At 42.2% G+C, this 25802-nt stretch overlaps 1 protein-coding gene across 1 annotated transcript; it reads left to right on the forward strand.

The window, feature by feature from the left end:
* The first annotated feature begins 3661 nt into the window (after window positions 1-3661).
* LOC104529452 (transmembrane protein 178B) lies at window positions 3662-22352 on the forward strand. The gene is made up of 2 exons (XM_010173767.1): window positions 3662-3793; window positions 21559-22352. The coding sequence occupies exons 1-2, from the start codon at window positions 3667-3669 to the stop codon at window positions 21807-21809; spliced, it is 378 nt and encodes a 125-aa protein (XP_010172069.1). The 5' UTR covers window positions 3662-3666; the 3' UTR covers window positions 21810-22352.
* Window positions 22353-25802: the final 3450 nt, after the last annotated feature.

The following is a 25802-nucleotide window of genomic DNA, read 5'->3' on the forward strand; positions in this document are numbered from 1 at the left end:
CCAAGGGCTAGCCCAGTGGAACTATCACAGGTGAGCTAAGATAAGGTGTGTTTGCTGGTGCAGCTCCTATTTGGCTGGGTAAGATTCAACGATGCATTTTGCTGGCATAGTCACTCCTTCAGTTGATTGGGATTGTCATGCCATGATCTTGAGATGCTGTAGTTACTCTGAGAGGTTTTTGAAGAAAGAAAGACTGTAAATAACCATTAATTTCGTAGTCTAAAATAAATAAAATCAATTTCAGAAAAATAAAAAGCCAACCCAAAGATGTGCTCAAATGTCATAAAGTGATGTTACATGACAAAGCGTGTCCCTTTTTACCTTTGCAGCATGTATTCAGGAAAGGTCTTATCAGTGCTAAACTCAGACAAAACCCCATCAATTTGTACTGATGAACTATCATTTATTTATATGGCATCCTTTGCTCCTAAATTAGCAGAAAGAATTTATATATTGCCTCAAGTACACAATGCAAATCTTCGCTTTTCTGCTGTATTTTCCATGTTGAGCACCACGCCAACAGAACAGTAATCATAAAAAGTACCACTAATAGGGGTTTGTGTCCAGAGAATGTAGGCTCTTGTTCCCTGGCCTTCTCCTCACCAAATAGCCTCAGGCTAATGACTTGGTTACATTAAGTACTTTCCCACAAAATAATCAGTTTGGATAGACTTATTCCCAGCACTGACCCCAGCTTCATGTGGGCCCTGACAGGTGAGGAGCTCTGGGAAGGTGCTGTTGTACAAGCATGGGCTGTTTGTGAAACCAGCTTTGCAACCCCCTTTCGCAGCACTGCCATTTGCAAGGGCTGCCCTTGAAGAAGGTTATGGCAGGACAAAAGCTGAGATGGTTTTGAATAGAAAAGAAAGTTTATATTCTGTTTATTTCAGATAAGCTCTAACAGATGGGCTTGTGAGGAGCAGATTTGCAACTGGCCTAAGCAGTGGCAATCTTAAACTAAGCCCGCTGAATTTTCAAGAACTAAGGTTTCATAAAGAATTACAACTTTGATTTTTTTTATATGTGGTGGTGTGTCTGTCAGAGGTTAGCTTTCTGCTTTTTTCAAGAGATAATGTAAGCCCAGAGTTAAGATGCTGATGGATTTCGCTGTGTTGTTGGAAAGGGAATTTCAGGTTCCATCAGGAAGAGAGGCCAAGTGAAACAAACCTCAAAATCGGGCCTAGAAATCTTGGTCCTGATACTTTAACTCTTTTGTTCAATGGCAAAACTCACACTGATTTTAGTGGGGTAAAAACCATTCCTTAGTTTGGTACATAGGATGTGGGGATGCTTGTGATCCCCTCTGGGACCTGAGAAAACTGGCTCCATCAGCTAGTCACTGGGGTAGGTCTGAGGAGTTACTGACATCCTGCAGCTGGATAAAGCTATTTAAATTCAGCTCATTAAAAGCTGGTTGTGAGGGAATGTTCCATTAGGACGAGCAAGTGCTGTTACCCAGAGTCACCAGTCACGAGTTAAAATGGACGGGTTTTGTAGAGCTGACTCAGACAGCTGTGCAGCGCTTCTGAGGGACGTGTTGTGCTGTTATTGAAGATGATGTAGGAAACAGTAAACATTTTATGTTTTTATCTGTCTTTCAAATTGAGCCTAGGCCTTCACGGATTGAAAAGAAGGAAGGTGCGCTGCCATCAAAGGTGCTTACTAACATTTACTGCTTGTTTTGGAAAGCACTCTGAGAAATTCCCAAGGAACAGAGACTGGCGTTGCCTGTGGGAAGTGCACGTTTCTGCAGGAAGTGCTTTTTCTTTTCTGCACCAGACCTCCCTGAACATATTCAAATGCTTTGTGGGGAGTTTTTGTTTGTTTCTTTGGTGGAACAGCCACAAAACCTAAGATAAAAATACGAATTTTAAGGTGTGTCTCTTGTTGAAAAGGACCTGATCACTGGTGGGCTGAAGGCCTGGGAATGTTTATGTTGTCAGAGGGACTTCTTGCAAAAACCAGTGACAATCTACAGGAACTGGTTATAGTTTAAAGGGAAGAGTTGCAGAATGCAACTCCATCTTGCGTAAGAATTGCTATAATGAACACAGCTCTGAGTAAACTGCCTTACATGGAATCAAATCAATCTGTCTCAACACACCTATAGACCCCGTGAACACTTAGCATTCTGGATAAAGAGTTTTATAAATCTCTGATGATACTAGTTTATTACTGCTCACAAATTTCACTGAATCTGCACAGCTAGTATTGGTGGGCCTTTTGATCCACTGTGGGAAAAAGATAGAAAATAACAGAAATTGAGAAACAGCTAAAGGCCAGCCAAGGAGAAAAGCTGCAATGGAGACTGGTAGATGATTCACAGGTTTCAAATCTTCTTCCCTTTGTCATAAGCATTCTGTTTCTTGAAAGAAAGATAAATCATTGCTTTGCCAAAAAAAAAAAAAAAAGTTCAAAAAGGAAACAAATGTTTGGAGACCTGACTTGCCTGGAATTTTCCCTGCATGTATTGTCTTGAGGTATCAGTGCTTAAACTTTCCATGCCTGCATGAGGGGGGGACAGGGAACAATCAAATGTTAGTGAAGATCTGTTCCAATATCTGAGGGTGTAAAGATGCTTTTTAGCTCTCATAGTCCTTGCTATTCCCATTGCCAGGTAGTCTTCTTGCCCAGATTTCACATCAAAAACAGCTGTGAAGATTTTTTTTTTTTTCCCAGCACATGTAGGGGGAGGGATCCCAGCAGTCCCATCCTTTTTGCAGAAGGCAAATACGTGATATAGCCAGGTCTTAATTTAAGGGTTCCTTACATTAGGTCTTGGGGATCTTTTGCCTTTATTTATGAAATAAATACAGGTCAACCCCCTGTACCCATATCAGCTGTAGTACTCAGTCCACACTTGCAGAACAAAATGCTTTCTGCCCTCCTCCTACTCTCAGTGCTCCCTGGAGCACTCAAAAATGTCCTCACCAAAAATCATCTGGCAAGGCCACCATCCAGATACCAGAGAGAGCAATAAAATGTCCTATGCCCCAGCCACGTATCTGCAGTGCATTTATTATCTCTGACACCAGAATATCTGCATGCCTTACCATCCTGGAGGTACCAGCTTTCACACGCACCACTGCTGGACAGCAAAGCACTGTGGCCCAACTTACACATGGGAAGCCGTGGCCCAAAGGGGCTCAGTGATGCCCCAGGTCACACAGTGGGTCAGAACCGAGGTGAATCCCCTATCATGTCTGCGCTGGAGCAAAGCATAAAGACCACTTTGCATATTAGTTTTAGCAGGTAGATCCATTGGATGCAGAGGAGTAACGGATGGAGGTGAGAAGGCAGGATTTAAACAGACATTGTGCTAGTACCTAGAGACTAGAGCTATTAGGCGCAGTGTTGTGCTGAAGCCATTTTACAGCTTCTAATTCCTGACCAAATGGTCACAAGTCAGCTGGATGCATCTGCACTGAGCTTCATTGTGTGGTGAAACGCTCACCTGCTCTCTCTCCCCAGCCCAAGCTAGTAATTTATGGATTGTCCTTCCTCTGAACCATCTTTACTCAAATCATCCTATGCCAACACACGCTGAAGACTTTGCAGAGCGGTAGCATTTTCAGTAAAGACTGTTATGAACCTCTGATGATGCTAATTTATCACTGTTCACACACGTGTTGTTTTTCTGTCTTCCCCACTGCAGATCTGCGCAGGATGACAGCTGGCTTCATGGGCATGGCTGTGGCCATCATCCTCTTTGGATGGATTATCGGGGTGCTGGGGTGCTGTTGGGATCGAGGCCTTATGCAGTATGTGGCAGGGCTTCTCTTCCTCATGGGAGGTAAGGATGTTGGTGTTTGAAGAAATGTGTTTTCCTTGTTGTTTTCGTGTTCTCTCTTCCCATGTGTCCCTCCTTTTCTAAGTCACTGAAAACATGTTTTCAGAGTTGTTTTAGTTGCTCTGAACTTGGTTTCGTTCAGAGGTCCTTCTGGGGTACGTCAAGGATAACCCAACCATAGTTATGTGTTACTTCTATCACAAAACAGTGTCCATAAGTCACAGGACTGGAAGTGGCCTTCTGAGTTTAGTCCAGTGCTCTGTTGTTGCAAGTAACACTGTCACCCTTAAACTTAATAAATTAATAAACTTAGTAATAAAAACCTGAAGATTATGCAGATGTTATTCCCACCACTATCCTATTTCATAGTGGGACACTTTACTTTGATAACTAGAAACTGTGCTCAAAAGTTTTAACCTATATTTATTCCTCGTCAGTTGTTCTTGAGTCAAATGTAACCTTTAATTTATGCATCTCTGTTCTTCTCTGATGTACCTCGGAATAACAGTGGTCTCTTCTGCTTTCTTTTTCCCACCCTACATATGCTATTTCTTGTAGACTGTTCTCTGTAAGACCAGTTATCAATCCAGCAGCCCTTTCTGCCACCTGTTCTTGTTTGTACTTGCCTCTCTTAAATACGGATGAGAAGGACCATTCCCAAAGAGGATCGGATCAATGCGTTGTATAAGTGATGTGACAGTTCTCTTTCTCTGCTGGAAACCCCTTGCCTGAAGTATTTTGTGGTTGTATTTGCCTTTTTCATGCTGCATCACACTGGACACCCATAGTGATCCTTCAGCTGGCTAATACATCCAGGACTTTCTCCTCCTTTTATTTTCCTACTGATAATCTCTCAATTTACAGCAGAGGTTCTTTTTATTACTCCCCAGGTACATGCCCTGGCACTCTGTGCTTTTGAGCTTCTTCCCATTTCTACTACACCAGCCCTCAAGGTCATCCAGCATTTCTCCCATGTAACGTCCCAGCCTTTCTTACTACAGATGCTATCCAGCTTTCTGTCATCAGCAGGTTTCATGGCACACGGTTACTTTAAATGAAGGGTGTGAGAGCCAAATCCCAAACACAGCGCTGGGTGAATGTCTCAAAGTGAACAGCGTTACTTCTGTTCTCTCTTCTCTGCTGGTGGTTTTTGTTTGGCTGGGTTTTTGTCCCCTAGGCAGATCATGGCTTCAATGCATTTGGTCACTTGTTGGTGTGTACTGTGGTGTGACACAGCTAAGAGTGTGAAAGGAAAGCTCTTGTAGTCCCAGAAGAGGATTTAAGTGCTCGAGTAACAAGTACTTATGTTCCAGTGCTGTTGGTGCTGGTGACATAGACATCAGCTCTCTCGGTGCCCACAAACACATTTGAAGCCTGCTAGCACCTTGTGCAAGTACACGCTGGTCTATGTGTGGATTTCTGTAAATGGTTTGTTGTGGGTGTCAATTCTTTATGGGCAATGGGTCTGACAAATTAGCTTGGTATTTCTTATGTAATTAAAAGCTCAGCTTGCATGGGGGCTATTTTTCTCTAATATGCGCAGATATCTGTGTGGTATTTAACTTACTACAACACGACATTTAGATTAAAACACTAGAACTATACTAAATAAATACAGAAAACTCAGATTTATTAGAAATTAGCTAAGTCTTGTTTGCTAGTTGGAAATTATCACTATATATGGGAGAGTTTCTGGTGCAGCTGCAGAGATTCCTTATTGGCTTAACATTATTTGTCAGTGATTTGAAGGACAGCTGATAACAGTTTTCAGGTGAAACAAGACTCAGTGTAACCACGCATGAGATGGGTCACTTGTACCTTACAAAGCCGTCTTTTGGGTATGCTCAAACAGAATGTGTTTCAGTGGAGACGCATCCAAGTGTCAGTCATCCTTGCAGAATGAGAGGCTGCCTCTCGGAATGCAACAGCTCTGGAAAGGTCTCTGGGATCAGGTTGTTGGGATCATCCAGCTGCACAGGAGCTCTCAGTGCAAGGTGGCTGATAAAAGTGCCGGTTTTGATGGAAATATGCAATAAGAGCCTGAGATGGGGTTACCTCTGGGCAAAGCAAAGATGTTTCTGGACATCCTAATCTGATATCCATACTAAAGAAGGACGTGGAAAGATTGGGAGAGGTTTGCAGAAGAGCTGCAAGAATGACTCAAGGTCTGAAAAACAAAAACACATCATGCCACAAAAAGATAATTGTTTGAAACTGTTTAACAGAAGGTTTATAATTGACTTGAACACAGTGCAGAAGTACCTATGCAAGGAGAAGCCATCTGATAGTAGCATGCTCTCTGACTGCATAGACAAAATAACAAGATTCAGCAGTTGGAATCTGAAACTAACTGAAATGTGAGGTATGATTATTTTATCTACGAAATTCTGTCAAGATGTGTGATAGTTTTAATAAAGATGTGTTGGGAGGAGAGCAAACTTATTTTCTCTTCCAGCATAGACACATAGATGGAGGGTTTTGCACAAGTCAGTGACAACTGCTACACCTTTCCTGATTTCACTTAGCAACAAATGTGCGTAAAGTAACATCTACAGACTGAAGCAGTCAGTTAATAAAATGCACAATTAGAGCCATCTGATCTAAAAGTCAGTGGCTATCAATGTTTTCAGACTGCGTCATATGTGACATAGTCATTCCTTCTACAGCCAGTGAAACTTTTAATTTGAACCTTTTTATTGCCGGATGGTGTTTGAATACAAAGTTGTTACTTCCATTATGGCATAAATTCTGTGAAGATATCATCCTAATGGTCCTCAAAATGCATGGAGCCAGAGTGCCTCTTAGTTTTCTTTAGCTTTTTCTCTAGTGCAGTATTGGGAAAAATGCTTTGGGAGGCTTATGACATCTGACCTCGCTGCAGATGAGAGGAGACCATGTTAAATTGGTAGCTACATAATCATCCTGGAATCTAACTCCCCCTTCCATTTGCAATGCTGCTTGTCTTGGCTATGTTTGGAATATTTGCTCTGTCTTAATTTCTAGGCAAATAGCTCTTCTGTTACAATTAAACATTCCTGGCTTACCATATCTATGGGTTTTATCCCTTATTTCTTTGAATGGGAAATCTCAATGGAGCACTGAGGAGTGTGCTGTGATAATCTAAGACGACCAGACATAGTGTGCTTGGACCTCTACTTCTTATATTTACTGAGCAGTCTTCTAGCTAGCCTGTGTGGCAGTACCTAATAAGGACTTGCTTTAGTGTGCTTGATCTAATTTCTCAAGCAAATTGCTGAAATAAGTCCTTTCTGAAATGCAGGCCATTATCTGGTATTAGCTCATCTGGAATCCAGGACATGTAAACTGTGATTTAGAGTGTGTTTTACACTGTTATTCAGTATATTTTGTAACAAGTTAAAAACCATTAATAATTCATCTTTTCTTTTTAGTCCAAATCTATCTGTATCAACAGCAATCACAGGTCTCTAATGGCTTCTGAAGTTCTTTTGCATAATTTTTTGTATTTATTGTAGAATTTGTAGTCAGTTTCCTTATCTTGAGCGACAGCATTTGCCTGACCACAGTAGGATTTTTTTTCAGTCTCTCATCATGTACAGAGCCAGATGGATACTGCAAATTAGTATTTTTGACCTCATTTTGCATGATGATACTATTGCATAGCCTCCTGTACCCAGAGCTGCACTGTCTGTTGCAGTTTCATTTCAGTATTGTCAGTATGATTTTATCTTGCAAGGTGGGGGAGTTTCTCTTTTCAAGAGTTTCTCCACTTGGAATTGTACTCTTAAGTTTCAGTAAGACCAGTTCATTTTGTGCATCTTATTAATTCTTTTACAGAAGTGGGTTATACTCAAATTATACATGACTCCAAGCACATCTGCTTGCAGCTTCTTGTATTTTCTCTACATGCAAATTATAGAAAATCTGTGCACCAGTAAAAGCTCCATACTGGGTACGTCTTCCAGTAATTTTGTAATTTTATAATAATTTCTGGAACCTTAGAAGCATCTGTAACAGTATTTCCAAGTGTCAGAGTCGTATAGCAAACTTGATGCTTTCATGCTTTTCAAGTACCTAGTAGTAGTCTAAAAGGAATTCAGTTAAACATCTACCTGAGGAAATGCATTTAGGACATTTTACATGCTGTGTTTTGACCAAAGTATATTTACTTGCACCAAAAACATGCCTTTGCGATCTGAAGTGTAGACGTGACCTCCTCATCACCCAGGAAGTAGTGCTCACATTTTCTGGCTTTGAGAAGTTCTTTTGAATATATTCAAATCCTTAACTTGTTTGGTTTTATTATAATGGAAAATCTGTCAATTTATTTGATTGGTGTCTTCACTCCCTCAACAGTAGCTGATGTTATTGCCAGGTCAGGATCAAATTTCAGTTTTACTTCCAGATCCAAAGAGTTGGGATGCTAGGAATTGGCACACTGGCAGCTCTACCAAGGCAAATTCCTCTGTCTTTAGGAATCCCTCCTTTCAGTTCTTCGTCAAGTTGTTTAAGAATATTTCCTGTATCATGATAAGCAAACAAGCTATATATCCATCTAACTATTGTTTTTCCACCTGCTCTCCAGCACATTCATTCATAGGATTTTCTTGTTTCAGCATCTCACATTCTGCCAAGTCGATTGTCCTTCCACAACCATGCAAACCCAACCTCACCACATCTTCTGTTATTCTTCTTGCTTTATAAAACCATCTTTTAAAGACAACTTCTGATAGCCTGTTGTTTTCCCAGTTCAGCTCTGATTTAATTTCAGTTAGCTGTTTTCTGAAACATCACATGGCTTGCTTTATTTCTAGTTTTGAGGGCAGGGATGACTTTGTACCTAAATGCTCCTAAAACCCTGTTCCTCCTCATCAGTGAGTGCCAGGGGAAAGCGGGGTGGCAGGGCTGCCCTATGGTAACATGCTCCAGTGTTTTGGCAGTGGTTGCATCCCCCCCTTCCCTACCTGCTGCCCCTTGTTCCAGCTGGAAATATAAAATGGCACTTCCAATATCTTGTTCTGGTACTTGCTTCAGCACAAAATTATCCCTGGCCAAAGCCACATCACTTGCCTTTGTAAATGTATTAAAGGACCCACAAAGAATGAAGTTTTATCATTCTTATCAGAGCTTTGTCCTTCAGCTGCACATTCATGTGTTTTCCTTTTGTAAGTCTGTAATTTGTATTGAGAACACATTTCAGTGAAATGGGGGTTTTACTGCATGCCTAACAAGGCAGCCCTTCAGGGAGAGACTTCTGCGTTGTCTTATTTTGTTCCAAATTTACTGCAAATAAATGCAATAAATAGTCTCTGCACTTGTTTGCTGTTTTACCTGTTCTCTTCTCTCTTACCTGCTCTCTGACAGTTTTTTCTTGTGACATGCACTTTAGGATGATCATTTTAGGGTTTCTTTCCCATTTGCTAACAGTTTCTTTAAAGAAGCATATAATTTTACTAGCCTTGCAAATATTCATTATTCTTTGCAAAGTCAAGTGTGTTTCTTGCTGTAACCTTGCTTTGAGCCAATTATAAATTTTTCCATTAATAATTCAGTCTCTAATTAGTCTATTTGGAAATTATTCCAGCTGCTAAATGCCCTTATTCATGTGATTTAGCTTCAACATGCAGATCTGTAATAAACTGATCTGTAGTCTCACATAGCAGCTCATTTCTTGTGTTTTCCTAGTGGCATTTTTTCACGAAATACTGGGCTTGGGGCTTTGCTTGCGAGTCTGAAATTCCCTTTCTTACTGACGCTGAAAGGCCTGAAAGTCTTGCTGTACACATACAGCAGTGCTATGGAGCTTTTCCTCTCTGATTTTCTGTCCTAGCATTTGCTTTCAGAAACATCAGGAATTTCTTTCACCCTCTCCTCCTCCCTCCTCTCCAGTGCTGATCTGCCAATCTGGGGAATTCGAGCGCCATTTGCCAGCTCCGCTTCTGCTGCCGATTTGGGATTCTGCTGACCCACCTAAGAGTGCTGTGGAGCCATGGCTCTTTGCAGCCCGTCCATACTCACAGGACTTAGGTCAAGGTTACAAAAGCTTCAAACCTTTTCCCACAGCACTGTTCTTCCCAGTGCTGGCTGCTGCGGCAGAGATAAGCAGGCAGGAGAGATGTGTGAGAGGGAAGAAAAAATAAAGTTATGCAGGTGTGCTGGCACAGCCTAAAGCTTTGCTTCAGATATGCAATAAAGGATGTTTATTAAAGAAATAAAGAACAACCCACTTACAAATGTATCAGGGTATTCCGCTTTTGTATTCTAACCCAGGGAAAAATAACCTTTTATAAATCATTTCCATCCTCCTCCCTTCTCAGAAATATCTCTAAAATATTCTTTCCTTCAGTCCAAGTATAAGTCAACAAACTGCTTTATTAGCCCTGCAGCCAGAGGAGGGACTGACCACTTACACCAGGTCACCTTCTCTGGTCCCAGCCGTGCCACGCTTCACGTGGGTCTGTCACAGGGCACCAGAGGGACAGGATACACTCAGGGGCTTGTGCCAGTGTGTGTTATTGCCCAGCAGCTGCCAGAGCACTACTGGCTGCATCCAGGAGCTGACGACCAGGCTGATACTGAGGGACACAAATCCCATCAGAAAGGGGGGATGGGATTCAAAACAGGGCTTGGGAGCCCGTGCAGTGCAGTTGTTGGTACAGATGTGCTGCACACTTCTGTATCTTCTTTCACTCCCTGCCTCCACAGAGAGTCTTGTCTTCAAAATCCTCAAGCCTGTGTGCTGTGCTTCCTTCGCCTGCGCTGTGCGTATGTCAGTAGATGACAACTGAGGCATCTGTGTATTTGGATCGTTACCAGCTGTTGAGTCATTTGCATCCCAAATTTAACTCACTGTGTTTCGAAAATAGCACATAGCGGGAGAAAATAAGAGAGTTTATTCTACACAACTGTGGTCCTGCCATCTCAAAATAATCATTCTGCTGCTGAATAATTTAAGAAACAAAAATGGAGCAATTTAATACAGCAAGTGTAAGGCAGAGCTCTGTGACTGACATCTCCTAGGCGGTTATGAAGTACCTTCATAGCAAGGTTCCAAGAGGAGGCAAAGAGAAAGATAAACAAAAAGAGAAAGTGAAATATATTCTTTGGAGTTCACCTAGAAATACAGCGAGTCTAACAGGGCACCTAGGATTTCTATTTCTCACTAGTGATCACAGTCTCTACCCGTTCTTCAGGATGTTCACCTGTGGTGACATGATCAATCACAACACTGAAGACTGAAGATATTTTCTATGACATATTTATTCTTTTCTTTTCCACAACATTATTCTTTGAAAATCCAGTTTAATGTGCTTCTTTCTCAAAAGGAGTAGCTTTAGAAAGTTTACATAAAATCTTTTTTTCCATATGGAAAGGCAAGTGCAAATGCACACTTGTATGTATACAAAGCTTAAGCAACATCAAGTGATCTTTACAAAAACAGAGGTCTACAGTAAGTGGTTGTAATCTGAGCTGTGAAGCTTGCCATAAATAGTTTTTGCAAAGGCATAATAGCTTTTGCCAGTTTGAGAGGTATTTATAATTCAAAAAACGTTGGATCACTGGAAACAGTGAGATGCCAATCTTGTTTTAATCCTGCAGGAGATACTAAATTAATGATAACTGCAGAGGAACTTCAGAATTCAGCAAAGCTCCTTGCAGACCACTATAAGAACTTATTTATGTAGATTGACCTCCAGATAGAGACAAAGGCTAGTTTGTATCGAGGTGGCCTAAACTGGTTATGAAAGTCTTTGAAACAAGCCTCAGTGTGCCAAGGTCAGTCCTTGCTTTGCCATGCCTCCTGCACCACACAAGTACACTCTTGTTCCTACTTGTGCTTTTGGTTAAATTTTGCATTATGCTCTGAAGTGATTTAAGGCCTCAAATTGGAATGAACTTGAGTTAATGTACAGCATTAATAGGTTTTAAATGTTTAAACCTCTCTAAGGCTTTTGACTGTTTAAAACGCTCAAAGATATTACAAGAGTGTTGGGGAAGGCAGAAAAGGAGCTGATGAAGGTCTTTATGGATCTGTGATGAGACCCAGAGCCCAGAGCAGACGTGCAGGCTTTGTGCCTCAGTACCCATCAGGCAGTAAAATAACAAGGCCAAGCACTGCTTATTAAGATAACAAGAGTTAGCCTGGTTTTAAAAATACACTTTTTCCTGACTTTCAGGATTTGTCAGTCCTTCTTTTCAAACAGTTCTCTCCTACACAGCTTGTGGTATCCATCACAGACGGGGTTGCAGGTCATGTTCTTTGGTCCTGTTTTAGGCTATGTTTCTGGGGCCTAAAGAGTGGCCCTTCTTTTCTTATGTACTTCAGATCCTGGACACTGATGAACACATGTCCATATAAAAATATATATATATGGATATAGGTCCACCGGACGTATACGTGTCCAGTCCACATACATGGATAGGACTGGAGGTGCTTCTTTGTCCTTTAGAATGTAATCACCCTTTAGAAATTAATATCACTTTCCTTTTGAGTGTTATCTAATTTCCTATTTTCACTCCAAAAATAAACATTTAGGAAACCACCCACATCAACATACATCCCCCTTACCATCTTTTACGGCTTTAATATGATGTCAAGGTGGCCTGTTGATCATTTCCAAGCTAGGAAACAGTTGCTCAGCTGACTGCACAACCAGACTCACAACACATTATGCTTAAAAGGCAGAGTTGGAGTACCGTGTTAAGTCTTTGCTTCCAGTACTTCTCTGTGCTTACTGGTGCACTGAGAACACATTTCACATTTATTTTTTTATGCTCACAGCCATTTTGAAAATGCAATAGGAGACTTTCTGGGAAAATGAAAAATAACCTTCTTTCACTGCACGGGCTTCCATGCATCACTGCGTACCTGCCACTGAAATGCTCTTTTGTAATTTCGTGTTGTAATACTCCTTGGGGGGAATCATAACACCCATCTTTGCATCCGCTGCAGCTTAAGTTTGAAAGCAGAGCTATGTCTTTCTTCTCACAGAATACTATTTTCTTTTTTTCTTTTTTTTTTTTTTTTTTTCAATACCTCAGGAATTTAGCTGATTCTTTGGCTCAATGCCGACAGACCTAGCCCTGAAAAGCTGGGACCTAAGAGTTAACACCTCTGTAAAACAATGGGGATGGGGTGGGCTATAGAAATGTTTTTTTCAAATCAATAACACAGCTGTACTGCAGGGTGTAGTCATTTAGAGATTGGTTGTTTGTTTTGTTTTGTTTTTTTCCTGGAAGGAAAGACACAATGAGAGAATTCATTGTCAATTCCATAGCATTTGATCTCCATGGAAACAACATCAGCTGACTTCAAAGTCAACCTTCAAATGTGTTGGATTTTTTTTTTCCTGTGGCTTGTTTTTGATGCTCTTAGATAGGCACTTGCATGCTGAGGGAGAAATACCAACACAAGCAATTCTGGCAACCTTGTACCTGGCCACCAGAAGAGTACTGGCATTTAGAAGAAGGCATTTAGGAATGGCTTCATTTAGGAATGAGGTGCAGAGATCTCATAGTCTGGAGCAAAAGACAGGACAAGCAGTGCATGTGCACATATAAACTCATTGTTTTTCAGTCTTAAATCACTTTCCCTGAACTTAGCGTACAGTAAATTAAGGAGTCAGCTCTTTCTGGCTTTTCAGGAAAAAGAACTAGTCATATTCCTGTGTGTGTTGATTTTAAGTCAGCTATACTGACTTGTAATTTCCCCCTTACCAGGATGGGAGGTAATGACAGAAGTATCAGTACCTCTAGAGTTACGAGAACAGAAAACTCAGCATAGTCTATGAAGGGCATGCAATCTAGTTTGCTTCTCAGGGATGTCAGTAGGTCTTTGAGGGGCTGACAGAAGGTGAAGTAAAGTAGAGGAGACAAATCCGATAGAAATACAAAAGACTTTCCTACTCATGGCCCTGGAAAACAAGTTACGTGTATTTAAAAATTCTGTGGTTGTTCCTTATCTCTCAATAATGTCACCGGGTCTTTGATCTGTTGCTGGCTTCTGAATTCCAATGGCAAGACACATCAAGGCCAAAGGAAGAGAATGAAAACAAAACTGGTATTTATTATTGGGTTGGGTTTTATAAAAAAGTTTGCTGAGTTGTTTGCATGCCTGGATCAGAGAGGAAAGAAGACTGCACGTACAGCAGAAGGAAGAGTAATGCTGACATGATTTGCTAGACAGGAAGAATTCTTTACGGAAAGAAAGGGGAGCAAATTTCTGTGTGTGGCAGATCTTAGTGTTAAATGCAGAGACTGAAGCAAGGTTTAGATTCATCTTCTTGGCTCCTCAGATTGTTAACTTAGAAAAACAACATTCCCCTTGGACAAACCACTGCTACACTTGCTTGGTCTAATGTGCCTGGACAGAGTCCAACTGGCCACTGGAAATTCCACACAAAAAGCAGATGGACCTGGAAGAAACTAGATGACTGTGGCCTTCCTTGTTTCTGCCCAACCTGACTCTTCCAGGGATTACAGAGAGAAGTCATGCTGATGTACCTGTGTGGGCTACCGAGGTATTTCCTCTGCAACAGGAAAGAAGATTTCAGCATGTGACCCTTCAAGGCAGTAACGGGGGGGTCAGGGTGATTTCTTGCTTGCAATCATTCACATGAATTATATAAACTTCATAGGAATGGCCTGCATCTAGTTGTCCTTGTTGATAAGACAATTACATCTTATTTTGATTTCTGGCTATTATATCTCAACAAGCTTAAGCTCACTAAGCTTACACAGCAAGGATTTTTCTGTTCCTGGCAGGTCAGCTCAGGGAAACGGTAATAGATCCCAGAGCTTTTTTGCAGCAAAGATCTTCGGTTCACATTCAGTACAAACAACTGAAAGTTGTACCACCAAAGAGTCCTTTGGACAAATGAAAACATGAATGGATAGGCTTCTCTCAAGCACCTGAAGGGGAAAATATCCAAATCAGGTAGCTACCACCATCACCTAGAGCTCCCAATGGCTTCTTTAGTAGGGCCTTCAGGAAAAAAAAAAAAAAAAAAAAAAAAAAAAAGGATTAAAAAGGCATGTGAGTAACTTTACCCTTTCAGCCCTGAGAGTGTACTAAACTTATGTGTCTTGTCATCTGTCAAATCTGAGATGTGATTGAGTCATTCGAGTTTGCTCAGAGCGCCAGTGCCCCCTTCCATTTAATCTTTTAGCCTCTGCCTGGGCCACCCTGGGAGGTCCATACTGCAGAGGATGAATGAAACCTGCCAGCAGCCTTTGCATGTTGCCAGGCATGGTGCTTGCCAGCATAGTGATGGGATAATTTCACTAACCTTTGATTAGAATGTTTCTTCTTTCTGACATTAAGATATCATCTTCCTTTCTCTCCTTTCTACTCCCAGTAAAATACTGAATCACATCCCACTAGTACAGCTGGCATAATTTTTGCTGCCCCCTCTGTTGACGCTGTTCGTGAGCCATTATGTTTGCTTAAGGGGTAGCCAAGTCCCTTCATTATTGCAAGGTTATTTTGGGTGTGTCACAGGAATCACCATTGCTAAAGTAATCAGAGGGTTATTCAACTCAGGCTTTGATCAACTCCGCTGTTTTCTCCTGGTCTGTTTTATCAAAACAACACGCCTTTAGCTAAGTTGTATTGCTTTTGCTCTACATGCCAACTCATAACTTCAGAGGGTGCTTGCTCATAGCTGGTGCTCGCTGGCTGCCGTAGTGCACAGCCTGGGTATGGTGGCAGAACTGTCACCAAGTGCAAATCTGCAGAGTGCTACAATGTGCAATACAGGCTGACTGTCACTTGCACCGGCACAGCAAACTGGAGATCAGCCCTCAACTTCTCTAGCAGTTCCATATACTGTACTGATTTACATGACCCCAGGGGTGGTACCCATTAAATATTTGCAGTTGTGACAGAGGATACACAGTCCTCTGATGCCATAACCTATTACAGCTTGTGCAGCGACAACTCAACAGACAGGCATCACTGCTGAAAACACACGCAGCAGGCATACAGCTCTGGTGGGGTACAGATGCTGCTGGTACATTTTGAGGTAGGAGGCCAAAGGCCAAATGCAAATCCCATTCTGGCAGTGGCTATAATGCAATATCATAGCACTGCTATAGACCCTGCAGCTTGCGCTGGCTCTTAGTATAAAATAAAATGTATTAAGTTCCAACCCAGGTGGGTTTATGGTCTCACAAGGACACCACACTGAATCTCCATCACCCAGTCAGACTTCTCTTTCCATCTCAGATTTTTTTATAAGGGCAATTTTCCAGTAAAACCCTTGCTATTCTGCAACCTATTGGTGATGCTGCAAGCTGCTTCTGCTGGAACAGTACATAATTAAGCAATAATTTATATTCTGTGCATGTATGCACAAAGCAATAAAGTGTTCTCAAGAGCTGCATGCTGCTGAGGCGTTTAATCCGTGCACAGAAGGAGTTTACTGCAAAGCTGATCCCTCCAAAAGGCTTTTGTCATCACTGTGTAGGGAGGGAATTCAGTTTATTCTTTAATAATTTCATTTGATTGTGATATAATTTAAATAGCTAATGGTACACACTCCACTTTAGGATCAGACCTCTTTTTATATGTTTGTTTGATGTACCTTGAAAATAGTAAAAGCTGGTAAGGCAGAGAGAAAATAAAGATAATGTTTTTTCATTTGTGAGATTTTTTTCCCCATAACCCTATAATAAAAACCTGATGATAATTAAATAAACAGCACTACTTCCAAAGACAGTAGTGGCCACAAATTGCCATCAAAAGCAGCTACTAGAAATACTTTAAAAGGTGGAGATTTGCATTAATTTAAAAACTGCTTTGTTTCAGAGGACATCTTAAAATCCTTTGTGTTTCTCTTTTTATCTGCTAGTGTTCATAAGTAAGACTTGACATTTCTGTCTCTGCAAAAAAAGAGAAAGTTTTTCTGGTTTGCTTGCTTTGTACATCTGACAGCACAGTTATCTGCCTGTTGTGGGGGGAAGGGAGAGAATGAGCATCAGACATGGAAGAAACGTTTTCCAAATAATGAGAAAAATTATTTGTAGAGAGGAGGGTCTCAGAGGTGGGCTTGGTGCCTGAATCATTTTAATTACTGGCTTTTTGGATTTACCTTGACTTCAAATTGGTGATGTCTCCTTCAGGCTACAGTCAGACACCTCACCCCTAATACCAGGGATGAGGATGTTTAATGAAGCTCCTGCTAGTGGGGTCTGTTTGCTCACCAGCACCATGAAGGCTCACCTTCATTTGCAGTGTATCTAGGAAAGGCAGCAGCTCTCATCTCACAAAACACCATGGACTCTGTGAAATCCCTAAAGCTTTATCGCTCTGGAAGCTAAACCAGGTCTGTGGGTGAAGGATGTGGCTTATGACATGGTTCATGGGGGGCACTAGCACGAGGCAAAATTCAGACATGTTTGATATGGGCGTTTTGAGCCTGCTTGCGTTTAAATTGGGTCACTCATAAGCAGTTCTGCTCTCCCCTGGAGGTGAGGTGTGAAAACTGCAAACGGAGGCATTGCAGCCCCTCACCCAACTGGGCTGATCAGAAAGAAAAGGGACATTTACTGGGGGAAAAAAAAAAAATCATAGCAGCAGAGGCCCACAGCTCTGCTTGATATAATCAAGCTTAAAAACAGCTACAGCAAAGGGCTCTGACTCATAATCCACACCGTCTGTACTGCTGCACAGGTTTTGACCAACAGTGAAACTACCGTTCCTAGCCATCCCTCTCCTGACCATGCCTACCCCTGCAGCAAGGATGGCAGGACCCCAATCTTATACACATATATAGCAAATAAGTTCATCTCTGTCCTAAACAAACTTCCAGTCTGGAGGACGCTTTCAGTACAATGTTTAATATTCTTCTTCCATAATATATAAGAAGGAAAAGCACAAGATAGCCATGAGATATTTAACAGCTCAGGTGCTCAAACCACTGTTGATCATTGGTCCATTAGCAGGACAGGCACTGTCAAAACCAATCCAAGAGGAAGGGTGGCTGTCTGACGAGGAGTCAGGGTGGAGGTCAAACAGCAGCTTCTGTGGTGCAAACATGACCTTACATGAAATTTCATCTCTCACCTGACTGAAGCATTTTGCAATGACACATGAATTTCCTTTTTCAAAACCACCACTGTTGCTTTGTCTCATTCATTAGTGTTTCACTTAGGATGGTAACGTGTAAATCCCAGCACAAAGAACTTGGCACATTCTTCTCTCCCCAGCTGCTGAAGGAGATGGTTTTTATCTGCTCCATCCAGTTCGTGTACCAGCACATCCCCGGTGAGCTCTTATTACCACCCATCATTCACATTCTGTGTGGCAGTGCCACAGCAGAAGTGCCGAGCCTTGGTCCACCAGCCTTCAGGTCTGGTCCTCTGCTTGGGCCAGAGTTATGGGGAGTGTTTTTCACAAAGAAAGAGAAGTTTGTATTGCTATGGCTACCCGGGCATCTGGGGCATTAGTGCATATGTAGGGGGGCACCTCACTGATGACAAGAACCTGCCAAGAAAGTGAATAAGGGTTCAGTTTATTTTCTGGGGAAAAAGAATCTCGGGTTTGGGGATGCTCATTACTTGCTGCACTCCTGGTGCCTCTGAAGCACTGTGTCCATAGTGCAGGCAGTGTCATTGGCAGGAGCGACAGCCTCCCTCCTCCTGCCATCCCACCTCCACGTCTTACCCAGACAAGGAGAGGTTACATTGCCAAGGGTAAGCTCAGTTTCTTCATCCCTTCCAACCATGATTCTTTCACTATGATGGCCAACAACTATGCAATTTTCAAGGCTGATCCTTTGTGTTATGATTGCCAATTCATGAGGAAAAGCTACCGAACAGTCCTAAGGTAGTAACCATACTCAGTTTTCACCAGTAAACCTCCTGGTGAGAGATCAGATTAACTGCAAGTGGAAACTTCCTTGCTTGGCTGAATACAAACAGCACATAGAACTTGAATAATAGCCATAAAGATTCCTCTAGGTGGTATAAAATGGCATTTTTTTGTGTCAGTAATGAATAGCACTAGGGAGGCTGATAAACCTGTGCCATACAAGACATCTGGTAGAAGCACAGGGGGATGATTGGCTGAGGACTGTGCTACGCATCCTCTAACGTTTGTGCACAGCAGTCATTATTTGTCATCGTGGGATTAGCACATTCTCCTCTGAAGGGGCAGGATGGGGACAGCCTTTTTTAAAAAAGTCTCATGTTCATGATTTGCTTTATTCTCTATTGTTGTTACTCATTCTTCTCTATTGTTTGTTGTTATGGGGCAGAATACCCCCAGCAAAGTGGAGTGCTAATATATTGGGTGCTGTTCGAATACCAAGAGTAAGCAATGCTCCTTGTCTTGAAGGGCTTGTAATCAAAATAGCCAAGACAAATCGTGAAAGCACAGGGAGTATTTGAAATCCAAACTTATTTCCTTCCCTTTTGTACTTAGCAAATGCAGCTTCAGTCTGGCCACACAGATTTTACCACCCACCTCTTTTAGCAATCTTTTATTTCAAGAGAGCTGAAATTATCATGTTCTTGCTAGCAAAGAAAGGCCTTTCATGTCATTTTCTAACCACAGCCATTTGAAATGAGCCACGGAGCTTGGTTCAGAGCACTGTGGCTCTGATGGATCCTTTTTTCCCCAATCCCACAATGTACTAGTCATGTTGACATATCACACAGGGAACAACCACGTTCTTGCCAGACACCTTCATGTTACTGGATAACCTAAGTGACATGGTAAAACACGGAAAGGGGTGCGTGGTTTCTAATCAAACAATCTGATTTTTGAGTAAGGGATTTGGTGAGGGAGACCTCTGCATTTACCCTGCTCTGTGCTTTGAAGTAGTGTAGGACATCTCTGAAGACAAGTCCAGAGCCTGGGGTCACACAAGGCTTTTGCAAAAGTCCGGAGCACTGACTAGATTAATTGAGTGCTGCTGTGAGGCGGGAAGGCAGTCGTTATTTCAGTAGCCATAGTACCTACTGCAGCAGCTCGCTGGTCCCAACGGGTACCCTGTGCCACTAGCATGAGTACTGACGAATAACCTGGGTTATCTGGCAGCTATATGTGGCATTAGGGGAGGCACCCAGAGTTCCCATATTCCCTGACCTTTACAGCACAGAGTATCTACAAGTGGCACTCCAGAACACCTTGGAGAAAAGACAGTCCAAATAGACAGGGCAGTGATCAGAAGAGGGAAGAGAGAGAGGGGGACGTGACAGTGGTCTCACAACAGGCCTGTGACAGACACTTGCTTACAGATTCTAGACCTACCAAGTAAAGGGGGTGAGTATGGTGGGAAGTTCACACATTTTTGGTGGTATATATGTTCCTACAAATGCCCACAGTTTCTGAGCCTAATTCCAGGTAGCTTCGCCACGATCTTACCTGTGTCTCCAGAGTGGACAGTGTAAAATCCATTTTTTCAATGCAATTGCAACTAAAAATAGTAAAACAGCAGACAAACAACAGGAAAAGTGTTGCAGGAGAGAAGCTGGAACAGCACCAGGAAGGAGTAGAAGGAGTCAAGGGCACCAGAAGAAAAGAGCTTGACACTAAAACCAGGCTGGTCGTGACTGCTTTGGGGGATTGTGCTATTTTAGGGACGGGACGAGGAAGAGTAGGAGAATCCTTGCCACCAGCTGCTACTGAAAAGATGCAGGACATGCTGCACGGGTAGCACACGCAGCACGCTACTGATCTGTGCACCAACAGTGGGATGACACACAGGACTGGCCACACGTGTTACTATAGCACGCGTCCTGCAATTTGCCTTCTGTGCCCAGGGCTCTCCAGGCAATCCAGAGAGGCCCACATAGGGAGGAATTGGAGAGGAAAAATAAACTTCCAACTTTATGTTGACTTTAGCTGTTACCTCTTGAGACAGACATGTAGTGTGTGTAGCTGGCCATTATTTGGTGTCTGGGTGGCAACTGTGACTTTTCAGGAGCTCCGAGTTTACCTTTGATGAAGCTGGAGGCTAAAGATCAAAATTAGACTCATCTGGGTGGGCTAAGGTTCAGCCTCATCCAAAATGTTTGACTTTCCATAACACTTGCCCTCTGACAGAGTTATGAAGCCTGTCCTCGCAGTGTTCTCAGGAAGAAATGAAATATTGCTGCAGAGATGGAAAACAAGAACAGGATGTTTCAAAGATTTCCTCAACACTGCAGAGGGCATCTAGATTGGGACTGCAGTCATTCAGAGGGTAGAATCTGAATTTTGTGATGGGTTTTATGATTTTGACAATGATATTTAAAAGGGAGGTGTATAATGAAAGATTTAGATTTAATTTAGATTTTGATAGAGGAAAAGTCTGAAAAAAGTCTCTCCAAGTAATTTCCAATCTACATTTTGACAGTCAAGTATTTTGTAATATCTTCTTCTATAAAATCCATCACTGAAAAATTGAAATTAAACAAAAAAAATCAAGGTTTTTTTTTCCCCAAAAATATTGAAACATGATGATTCACTCTGTATTTGTCTAAAGCAAAATTCCAGAAAAATCAATGGTTTCATGAAGCTTTCTGGTTCCTAAGGGAGTGCTTGTAATGAGAAAACTGTTCCTGTTGAAGTTTCTCCTTGCAGCTTTGTTCATCATCAGATCAATATTCAAGGCTCTGGTGACACTCAGTTTGCTCCCCATGGAGCCACTAGGCTAAGCCACTTTCTATATGAACATCATCCCTTAAGTGTTTCTTTACTGCTTGCACCAACTCAGGCAGCTGGGGAAGTGGTGTATCTATCGCTCTTCTAACTTCTTTTTGTTTCTTTCCTCCCTCCTTCTCCCCTTCCCATTCTCCTCCAGGAACCTTCTGCATCATTTCACTGTGCACGTGCGTGGCTGGAATCAACTTTGAGCTCTCCCGCTACCCCCGCTACCTGTACGGACTTCCCGACGACATCAGCCATGGCTATGGCTGGTCCATGTTCTGTGCGTGGGGTGGCCTGGGCCTCACTCTTATCTCTGGCTTCTTCTGCACTCTGGCCCCTTCTGTCCAACCTGTCCCCAGGACCAACTGCCCCAAATCTAGACCTGAGAATGGGACAGTGTGCTAAAACAAATAACAAACAAATACACACATGCATATATATATATATATATGTCTATGTATACCTACCTATACATGCATATATATGTATATATAATTATATATATATGTATAATCTCAAATTAATGCCAGTGCCAAGGTAGAGCTGAGTCCAACAGGGCACTTACATCCCCACCGGACTCTGTGTTGCTTCGTTCTTTCTCACAGCGATGGGAAAGCTTTTCTCTCACATGGCTCTTCCATCCAACTCCTAACTTCAGCATCATACCTTAGAGGTTGAACGAACATACAGTTGCACCTACCTACTGCCATTTTTGGGAAGGGGAGCAGGGGGTCCGTGTGGGGGATCTGGAACCAGAATCTGTACAGGACATGGAGGATGGGGTGGGGTGGGGTGGGAGGGACAAAAAGCCTGTCCGTTGCAGCCAGAAGGGAAAATGCAAACAGCAAGCAAAGAAACAAGTCAAGCGTTTGAGCCACCTCTACAACGTACCTCCTCAAGGCCATTATCAGAAACCCACCCACTTTCTTTTTCTTTCTTAAAACAAAATGACAGAAGCCTGCTCTGTCATTGGTTTTGGTTTTTTGTGTGTTTTTTGCTTAAAACACAGAAAACAAAATGGACAGAATGTGTGGGGAAAAGCAGAAAAGCATTTTGTCTTTGCCTGACAAACTTCAGAAAGAAGCAAACAAATGAAAATAATAATGATAAAAAACGGATCTAACAAAATAAAACCAGAAAACAACAAAAAATACTCCACGAGGACATCTCAGCGGACTTCCCAACAATGCAGTTTTAATCTTCCAGCTGCCTTACATCCAGGCTTACAACTGAGGCTGAACTGCTAATGTAAATACAGCAGAAGGCCTTTTGAAAATGCTGTGATATATGTGTGTATAACTTTTTCTTCCCTCTTCTTTTATTTATTTTTTTTTTTAAGAAAAAGAAAAATTTAAAACATTGCAATGTGATTGTCCACTAAACCATCCATGCTGTGTTCGTGGCCCAAGATTGAGGCACTGCAACTGCAGAAGCGCGAGGAAAGCCATCAGGTCTGAGACAGTGTGTCTCCTCTGGTGGATTTCAGGATGTTTTTTTGTTTTCATGGAACATCTGAGAGTTCAGGATGGTGGATCCAAGGGAAGACTGGCCAGGGAGAAGGGAGGTGGGGGGAGCCCTGGCAGTTGTTCTTCCCAGGTACTTACTGGAATGGGATTTCATCAAGTTTCTGTTTTGGATGTTTAAGACAACTGGGCAAAAACCATTGCCAAGGAGAAAAGGGAAGCCAATTTTTGTAAGGGAGGAGTAAAAGACACCTCTTGTTGTGTTCATGTATGCCAAATAAGACCTTCCCACATCTTGTCTTTGGAAACTGCCCCCATTCACTGGACATCTCCACTCTCCATCTGGGAGAACTGTGTACAGATGGAAGCGAAAGGGTCACATGCAGAAAACAGAGATCCATTTCCCATGAGCTCAAGCGTTGTACGATATAATTGTGAATCCGCAAATGGGACTCTCTCTCTTTTTTGGTCTTTCTCTTTCTCCTGCTACTCCTCTTCCCATTGTCTCCTTTCTCCTTCACGCTGCTGTTCCCATCATTCAGGTCATAGATCCCAGAAGAGCTAAATGAACAGCTAAGTCTGGAGAGGCAAGTGAATGCCATTAGGGGAAGCAAAGCATTTTGGCTGTGAGAGCAGTGGGTCCTTGCGGGGGACCAGAGGCTGCAAGGAAGGTGGCAAGGGCCAAGGGTGTAATCAGAGGGAGTCTGAAGAGGTGATGTCTGAATGGCCATAGGCAGGAGTGAGGGTACATGCAAAGGGGGACAGGGCAAAGAAAAAAGGCCTCCCCAAAACCAATCCAACCCAACATGCTTCTTAATTCAGGGACAGTACCAGCAATCCTTTCTTACATGACAGCTGCATGCCATCAGTTCTCATTATTCAATAAAAATTATCCTCTGCATCTACAAAAACTCACCAGGAGAAGGAGGCAACCTGTTGAGACTGTGCCTGCTGCACAGAAATCAAGGCATTAATTTCCAGGTTGTGCCATTTATACAGCTGGCAAGGAACAGTATTTTCCTCAGTTAAAAAAACCCAAACAACCAACAAGTAATTCTTGTGCAATACAACTGCGTAGCCAGCCATTCACCTTCCAGCCCTGCTTCCCCTCCTCGTTACACCTTGTGTCATACTGTTGCTTTATTAACAGTGCCCTGAGAAATGAAGTTTCTGGAGGGCATTTTGGAGTAAGGTACATTTGGGTTTCTTTCATTCTTGCTCAACTACATAGCTTTTACTTTCTCTGGTCTACAGATTCTCCAGGGATGCCAATGCAAGCTGCCAAGCTAGTGTGTTGCCACTGAAGTGGCATCCCTGGCAGCTGAAGTTTTGTCATTTCATTCTCCATTAGATGTGACCAGAGAAAGTATTTATTTATTCATGTTGAAAATACAAGCCTTTTGAAGGAACTTCCATTTTAAGTAGATTGGTTTATTTCTTTTTCTCTGGCAAGGTTTTTAAATAGAGTGGTTTTGAAAAGCTTTGAAACCGTTTGACTGTGCAAGCGTCTACTAGGTAAGGAGACTGATGAATTGCCATTGAAGAGAAGGAGGAAATTAAAAATAAATACAGCTCTTGAAAAGCCAAATGAAAACTGAAAACAATAAACCTACAACTGAAAACCAAGACACCTTTAAGAATTTGTGAAATTTTTCAAAATATGAGAAATTTTGAGAAAAACCAACTTCTCGTTAAGATATTAATGCTTGAGAAAAGTGGTATTTGTGTCATTAAAACAGCTTGGAACACAAATTTTCTTCCTTCTCTGCAGTGCTGAGTGTGATAGAAAAGGTGTTTCACGTGAATACAGATGGCTGGAGTGACCTAGGTAAACTAAAGGACACAGAGGTATCTAGTTGGAGACCGCTGTCAGGCCCTGTGGGATGGAAAGCGAGGCAGCAGCTCCTGTGATGATGTACAGTCTTGCACGGTCTGTGACTGTTCATGGTGTGCATTCTTTTACAGATACAGTTTTGAAAGAGGTATAGCAGTAAGATTCAAAGGAATGGAAATGATTTTGCTGTTTCATGGATTCTCAAAGCTTTCCTTTCTGTTTGTAGCTGGCATGAAAACAGTTCTGCCTTGATGAAGTATTCTCTGATGGTGTTGGTTTACAAGCTGCATACGAGCCTGTGTGTTTGTGGCAATGGTGGAAAAGGGTTGTGATTATTTTTATTTACAAAAGAGAAGTGTTAACTTTGGATCTTTAGGCCAGTTCTGTGATTTTCCACTCACTCTAGCATAGGGTTTCTAAGGCTTGTGTGGCTATAAAGCATCTTAAAATCATGGGAATAAATGTCTGAAGCAGCAGATGATTGTATCCCCAAAGGGACCATTTGTCCAAACACCATTTTTCTCATTTTTGCCTCAAATAAGGGCAAAACTCCCTTGGGATACTGTGAATTTCCCTCCATGCTACTTGCAGAAGCAGGAGGATCCCCACGTGCTTTGATACCATTGAAGGGGGCTCACAGCCCCACCATGCTTTCAGTTGGCTTAGACTTGTGTTTAGAGGAGGTTGACTCAAAATACATCCAGATCCAAATTCGCAATGGTTAGTGCCTCCATCTATCCTGAGCCAAGGCACACTCCCACCTAGCCTGTTTCTTCATTTTGAGGAGGCTTTGAAATAGCTTTCTGAACAGAGATTCAAGCTTTTTCACTAGTGTCTGGTTTTCTAGTTTGAGGAGTAGTTAATTAGAAATCTGTTAGCTGTGATCCCAGCATTAAGGGGCTTGACCCTGTTCCTCAGATCTGTTCTGGTGAAGCGCCTAAACATGAGCTTTACTTGGAGCATGTGACTAATCCCCTTGACTTTGGTAGACTCTTCAGATGTTTAAAGTTAAGAATGTGCTTTCCTGGATGATGTTAAGCTTCCTGCAGAGCCCAGCCCCCGCTCTTCTTTTCCTATCCCACCCTTGTAGATAAAGTGACG

This window comes from Antrostomus carolinensis, unplaced genomic scaffold (assembly GCF_000700745.2).
Source record: "Antrostomus carolinensis isolate BGI_N321 unplaced genomic scaffold, ASM70074v2 scaffold43598, whole genome shotgun sequence".
NCBI classification, from domain to species: domain Eukaryota; kingdom Metazoa; phylum Chordata; class Aves; order Caprimulgiformes; family Caprimulgidae; genus Antrostomus; species Antrostomus carolinensis.

Bases quoted from the DNA above. Each gene is read 5' to 3' on its own strand.
- LOC104529452 (XM_010173767.1), top strand. From the start codon at position 3,667: ATGACAGCTGGCTTCATGGGCATGGCTGTGGCCATCATCCTCTTTGGA. The intron at 3,794-21,558 runs GTAAGGATGTTG...ATTCTCCTCCAG, and splicing joins GCTTCTCTTCCTCATGGGAG to GAACCTTCTGCATCATTTCA.